The sequence below is a fragment of the Monoraphidium neglectum genome (genome assembly GCF_000611645.1).
Source record: "Monoraphidium neglectum strain SAG 48.87 unplaced genomic scaffold scaffold03353, whole genome shotgun sequence".
Taxonomy (NCBI): domain Eukaryota; kingdom Viridiplantae; phylum Chlorophyta; class Chlorophyceae; order Sphaeropleales; family Selenastraceae; genus Monoraphidium; species Monoraphidium neglectum.
The window spans coordinates 1-6,580 of NW_014010275.1; the positions used below are offsets into that span (position 1 = coordinate 1).

General features: G+C 64.1%; 2 protein-coding genes across 2 annotated transcripts; one reads left to right on the forward strand and one right to left on the reverse strand.

Annotated features, from left to right (window-relative positions):
- Positions 1-817: 817 nt before the first annotated feature.
- On the forward strand, positions 818-2,608 carry MNEG_12646 (hypothetical protein; the record flags this gene model as incomplete). Its single annotated transcript, XM_014038881.1, has 5 exons — positions 818-850; positions 1,120-1,219; positions 1,435-1,609; positions 2,016-2,124; positions 2,444-2,608. The coding sequence occupies 5 exons, from the start codon at positions 818-820 to the stop codon at positions 2,606-2,608; spliced, it is 582 nt and encodes a 193-aa protein (XP_013894335.1).
- Positions 2,609-3,499: 891 nt separating this feature from the next.
- On the reverse strand, positions 3,500-6,227 carry MNEG_12647 (Exocyst complex component 5; the record flags this gene model as incomplete). The annotated part of the gene is made up of 6 exons (XM_014038882.1): positions 3,500-3,617; positions 3,912-3,985; positions 4,312-4,473; positions 4,871-5,047; positions 5,585-5,782; positions 6,153-6,227. 6 exons carry the CDS (start codon positions 6,225-6,227, stop codon positions 3,500-3,502), a joined length of 804 nt encoding a protein of 267 aa, XP_013894336.1.
- Between the last annotated feature and the right edge of the window lie 353 nt (positions 6,228-6,580).

Here is a 6,580-nt window from a genome sequence, read left to right on the forward strand (position 1 = left end):
GCCAGTCACCATAAGGGGCGCTGTGGTGACTGGCTGGGCTGTTCAGGGCGGCGCCAAGCACCACACAGGAGGGACCTGTGTCCCGCAAACTCTCCTACCCTGTAAAGCTGCGGCGTTTTGTTCACGCAGCTTGCCCCCCTTTCATGCCTTCGTTGTTATCTGTTAGAAAGGGCGTGCGCCTTCCAAGTGCAAGTGCCACGCGCTTCTGTGTTTAGCTTTGGGATCAAGCAAGGTGTTGGATTGTATATTGCGTCTGGTGGTGGGTGAGCAACACCCACGCACGCCGACGTGACGCGGCCTGTCAACCACCGTTGCTCCTAGGTGGCTCCAGCGCCGAAACGCCGCATGTTGGTGTGAACTGACTTGGCTGCGTGGACACGGCTGTACTGTACCAATTGCGGTGCTTGCGGTGGCAGAACCGCCCGGTCACCCACGGTACACTTTTTACCCAGTCCCCGGGTGACGTGATGCCCTGACAGCGGCAGCTGCGGGGGCGGCTAGTACGCAGGGTTGCACACACGCCTAGAATTATACGTGTGGTTATATAAGTGTCCGTACACCTCCCACAAGCTCAGCAATCCTGCATCTCGCCTAGATCCCGAGTGCAAATCTCCGCTATCCCTCGACACCGCGGCTGTAGGGAAGCAAGCGCTACCAGGCTCTGCGCATAGGCATCATCTCATTCATCATGGCGCACGTCCTCAGCAGCGGCCGCCAGGCCTGTGCAGGGAGCTTTGCTTCCTCCCGGAGGACCGCGAGCTGCGCTTTACGTCCTCGGCTTGCGCGCGCGAGGATCGTAGTTAACGCGGCGGCTGTCATGGACGTTGGCTTGGATTCCTACTGCTGCCTGGTGAGCGGTCCCCCATCTCGCCGCAGCCGCGCGCCGCCGCCCGCCGCTGCGCTGTCTGATGCGGCCATTCTGGTAGCCTTCATGCCTGCGCCGCATGCCATAACGCGCTGTATGTGACTTGCTTGTACGCCATTTTGAAGGCACGCCGAACAGGAACCGTCGCAACAGCCACTTTAGACGCTTCCAACTGCAGATCTGCAGACGCTTCTGCACTGCTCACTGCTCACTGCGCCGCGCCGCCGCCCCGCCCCCCTTTGCAAAACCCCCAGGGCCTCGCGCACTGTTTCCGCAAGAAGGAGGACGGCAAGCTTGAGGATGTGTTTGTGATCGAGCCCCTCAGCGCCACCAGCCTGGAATGCATGGCCACAGGTGCGGCCTCCTTATGCCCCACCCCACTACCGCCAAAAGTGCGCGCCTGCCACCGCACCAGCATTCGAGCGCCCCGCTGCGCGCCGGCCGCCATCCGCCATGCCCTATCGGCACGGGGCCGCCCCGCACGCCGCGCCGCCCGCACATGCGCCCACACGACGCCCTGCCCACCGCCGACGGCGCCCGCTCGCGCCGCGCCCGCCGCCCGCGCCCAGGTGCCCGCACGTCCTTCAAGGTGGCTGTGGGCGTGAAGGTGGCGGACGCGCTGTCGCGCAACAAGGGGGCGCTGCCCGAGGCCTTTCAGGACGGCCTGTGGTGCGAAAAGTACGACGCGCGGCTGGACGCGGCGGCGCGGACCTGGCAGCGGTCGCACGCGCAGGACAACCTCATGTGAGTGGTCCGTGGGGAAATTGGGTCGGCTTCCGGGCGGCTTCTGGGGCTTTGCAGGGATGATTAATCACTGTGTGCGCGCGCGCGCGTGTGTGTGTGTGTGTGTGTGTTTCGGGCGTGTGTGTATGTGCGTATGTGCGCGCGTGGAGCGTTCGGCACTAGCGCGTTGTGCTCGAGGCGATTTCTGCAACGGGCTGCTTGTGGCCGGGCTGGCCTTGCAGGTTGGCCGCATGGCCCTGCGAGCACGCGCAGCAACGTGCCAGTGTGAGTGGTGACCCGGTCTATTGCCTCCCTGTCAAACACGCGCACACACACACACACACACACATACACACACACGCTTTACCTGCATCACTACCTTATCTTATCCTCTTCCTCTCACTCATTCGCGCCCACGCGTGCGCAGGGACATCGTGCCGCTGGGCAAGGCGCGCTCCAACTTCAACTTCTCCCTGGATGACAAGCGCGTGCTGAACATGGACAACGTTGTGAATGATGACGACAACATCAAGCAGGTGCGATGCAGTAGCAGCTGCTGGCATGGGAGTTTGGTGTGTGTGTGTGTTTGTGCGGGTGTGTGTGTGTGTGCGTGGGTGTGTTGAGAGTGTACTGGCTCGCGTGATGTGCCGGTATTCGACGCTTCCGTTTTCAACACGACGATGCCCATGGCGTATCTTGGAGTCTGATCTGGGCCTCGCGCGTTCGGCTGCACTGCCAAGAGCCTTGCAGCGGCTGACAATTTTGGTTCCGCCTTCCTCTCCCCGTCAATTCTCCCCTCGTTCCTCCATTCCCTGAAACACGCACACGTCACAACCGCGACCCCAAATATCTCAGGATATCTCGATTGATGTCTACGGCCGTGCCGAGAAGCAGGAGCGCGACGAGAAGATGGCTGCCGCCGCCGCCGCGGCCATCGCCGCCTCTGCCGCCGCCGCCGCCGCCGCTGCTGAGGAGGAGTCCGAGGAGGAGGATGATCTGGATGCCCTCCTGGCCGGGTGATCTGGTGTGATGATCTCATCTGTGGTGTGAGCTGTAGATCACGGCAAGGTGACGGCAGGCCATGCGTGGCGTGGTCGGGCCGGTGTGACGAGCACCCGGCCTCCTTCACTCCTATAGGTTGTGAGGCCGATTTTCCTTGTGCATGTGTGCGGACGTGTTTCTGTGCGAGCGCCCGCTTCCAGCTGACCTCATTTTTTGTGGGGCGCGGCAGATGAAGCATGGCGGCGAGGTGGTGCGAGCAATGGGCAGCGGGACGCGCTTGCAGCCGGCCACCAGGATTTGGGCAGCGGCCTGTGCGGGGCAGCCACATATTGGCAGCGCACGCAACCCTGCTGGGCCAGGCGATCCTGGTGGCGTGGCACCAGCTTTTTTGGGCGCACGCGCCCATTCGGCGCGCCCGCATTTCTTGGTGTAAGTTTGACAGCTGCGGCGACCCTTTGGCAGCTGACGGCAGCAGCTTGGCTACGGCAGAGAGCGGAGAGCAGCAAGGGAGGATAAGGGAACAGAAGCCGCTGCCTGCGAACCAACCTTGTAGAAGTGCTCAACGATAACTTGATGTTCGGCGAGCGATGGGTAGTCAGATACGTTGGCAGCAGTGGACCATTGCTCAGGGTGCAGCGTGATCTCAAGAATTTCCAGGTCAGCATAGCTGCACATGCATCTGTGCGCGACACGTGTCGCTCTTTGCGGCGACACCGCCTGGCCCCCTTCCCCTGTGTGTGCCCCTTTCACAACTGTCAGACCCCATCGGTGACTAGTATGGGTGAGAGAAGGTTACAAAAGGCCGCGGCTTGCAGGGCGGGCCGGCTACCTACACGTGGCCACGCTCGTTGTCCTGCCGGCAACGGCCAGCGCCCTTTCCTGACAGCGGGCGGGGACCCGCCGCCGCGCTCAGACGCGTATGGACATGACCCCCTCCACTGCGCCGCTGAAGAGCTGGCCGAGCGTCTTGCCGTCCACCTTTGCCGTCTTGAAGTCCTCCCGCAGGCTGATCACGCGCAGGGCGTCTCTGGCGTGCGCGCGTGGACGGACGGTTGATGTGGGGGACGACAACAGCACAGAGTATACATCGGCTGATTTGGGGATTCGAGCATCAGCGGCGGCGCACGCGCCAGGAGGCGGCTTGCGAGGGGTGCTGGTGGTTTGTGCTGTCAGGCCCGCCTGTTGCAGGGGCAGCAGGCTGCGGGGGACAGCCGCGGCGTGGGCGGCCCCGAGGGGTGCACGGTGCCCTCTCGACGCCGAAGCCGGGAGGGCGCCAGCCCCGTGCGGCGCCTTAAACCCTAATGGAAACCCCTAAACCCACCTGTGTGCCATGCGCAGGCTGCCGTTTACGAGGCCCATGAGGCTCTCAGGCGCCACCACCAGCACGTTGACCGTCTTGGGGGGGTGGGTGAGGGGAGGATAAGGTTTGCCCCAGCCCCGCGGGTGCAGGTCGACGGAACCACGGCTCCAGGGCTGACTTTGATGCGCGGCCGTTATGAGGGGCCAAGATTGGCTGGCTCCGTCTGATAAAAGCGAACTGGTACCCCATCCGCCTCACCGCCGGCCCCTACCATCCCAGTGCTCCCTGCAAAATTGCCACGCGGAATCGCGGGCATACGCACCCATGCACACCCGCGCCACCACCACACAGTGTCGAGGCTCGCGTGCACCCCGCGCGCACACATCCCGCGTGCCAACCTCGCTCCCCCGCATCCTCCCACCTGCTGCAAAGCTGCCATCTCCTCGTCCACCGCGGGCACCCCGTAAGCCCCCAGGGCCTCTGCATACTCCGCCACGTCTTTCTTCCACTTGAGGGCGCCCGTGGGGGAGTAGGTGTAGCGGCCCATGTGCTGCAGCAGCACCGCGTGGGTGCGGCGGCCCACCTGCGCGCGGGCGTGCGGGTGTGCGTTTGTGTGCATGTGAGCGTGTATTGGGTGCGAGGTGGGTGCTGTGGGGGCTGTTGCAATGGTGGGCGGGAGTGTGTGTTTGTAGGTCGGGGGTGGGGGGTGCCGCCTTGCAAGAGGAGTTGCTGTGTTACGAGCGCCCACAAGCTGGCGTGCTGCTTGTGTACAATAGAGTTGGACCGCATGCACAGGCGCTGCCCGCACACCAGCAGAGGGGCGCGCCAGGGGCTGCCAATGAGTTTGGTGGTGTTGGGGGTACAAGATGGCCATCGATGCGCTCTTCACCATGTCCGTGGCCACCCCTTGTGCCTTCTGACGTGTCTCGGCAGCAAGCAACATGGACAGAAAACCGAAAAACGCAACAGGGCGCGCGCACCTCTGACAGCAGCGCGGTGAGGTTGGGCCCCTCCAGCGTGTCGTGCGCCGCCGCGCCCAGCGCGCTCAGCATGCCGGTGCCCATGAGGCAGGCGGAGGTCGGACGGTCGAAGGACAGCGCGTCGTCGCGCGGGACAAAATCGGCGCGGCGCTGCTCGCTGTAGAGCACGCGCTCGAGCTGGTGGGAGAGGTGGTGGGGTGTGTGTCGGGGTAGGGGGCGCGTGAGTATGTGGGAGAGGTGTGTGTATATGTGTGTGTGTGTGTGAGGGGGGGGGGGGCGTGTGGGTGTGCATGCGTGCATGTGTAAATGTTTGTGCTAGTGTCTCTGCCTTGATGCATGCATATACATGTATGCATATGTGTTTGTGTGTGTGTGTGTGTGTGTGTGTGTGTGTGTGTGTGTGTGTGTGTATGCATGCGTGAAGGTTTGCAAATAAAACATGTGATTGGGGAGGTGCCCAGCGTGCGCCAGCACCATGGCGAAGCGAAAGTCACCAGTCATGCGCGGCGTGGGCCCCAGCGGGGCGCCAAAAGCCCTGCCGTAAACCTTCGCCACGCCGCGCGTGGCAGGCCCTGGGCTGAGCGGCGCTGGCTCTTGCCCACGAGGGCCCAACAGCGTGCCTCCCACCCTTCCTCTCTCGCAGGCAGTCGCACCACCTTCAGACTTGAGGAGACTTCAAGCAGCGACACCCTCAAAATCCACCCCGGCCCCCACCTGCGTGATAAAGACGTCTACCGCGCGCCGCAGCACCGCCGTCACGCCGTCCTCCGCGGCCCTGAGCAGTGCCAGCAGGGCGCCCGCCGCGGCGCCGTGGTCGGCCACGCTGGGAGCCACGGCAGGCAGCACCGCAGACTCGAAGTGCGCCTGGGCATCACTAGTGATTTGGGAGACCAGGTGGGCGGCCTCCAGCACCTGGGTTGGTTGAGGTGCGGTTGGGGAGCAGTTGGAACGGGTGGAGTGGTTGCAGCACCTGGGTCAGTCGGGATGATAGGGGGTGCATCCTCAGTGGTCGGTTGGAGCACCAGCAGCAAGATGGGAACGTGGGGCGGGGCGGAGCTTGCGCAGGGGCCAGGCTGGCCGCCATTGATACCGCAAGCAGCGAAAGGGGGACGGGAACGGGGTGGCGACGCCGCCGGCCGGCAGCGCTCCAGGTTTGTATGATGGAAGGACCTCTCGGCCGCCCCTGTCCCAGGGGGGTGCGGCCAGCTGCAGGACCGTGCAGGTGAACGCCTCAGGCCGAGCGCGTCCAGCCCCGAGGGCGCGGACGCAGGGGCGCGCGCACCCTGCGTATGCGGTCGTTGACGAATGTCTGGGCCATCTGCGTGCTGCTGGAGCGGTTGATGGAGCCGAGGCCCATCCTGAAAATGGAGGCCAGGGCGCCGCTGCCGCCTGCGGTGCAGAGCTCGAGGCTGTACTCCACCCCGCCCGCGATGTGCCTGGGGCGAGGGGCGTAATGTGTGTTGTGTGTGTTTTGTGCATGTGTGTGAGTGGAGGGGTGGAGGGGTGCCCCACGCGCATGCGAGCGTCCACTGTGAGCTTCTACCGAATGCATTTACTGATGTGAAGACACCAGCGGTTGTCTGTAGAGCCGTGGGCGCATGTATGCCAAGCCGTGGGGGCGCCCGTGCCATGATGACGTCGATTGGTGAGCCTTAGGCGGCGAACACCCCACCTGGCCAGCTGCTCCAGGAGGCACCCGGGGTGTGCGCC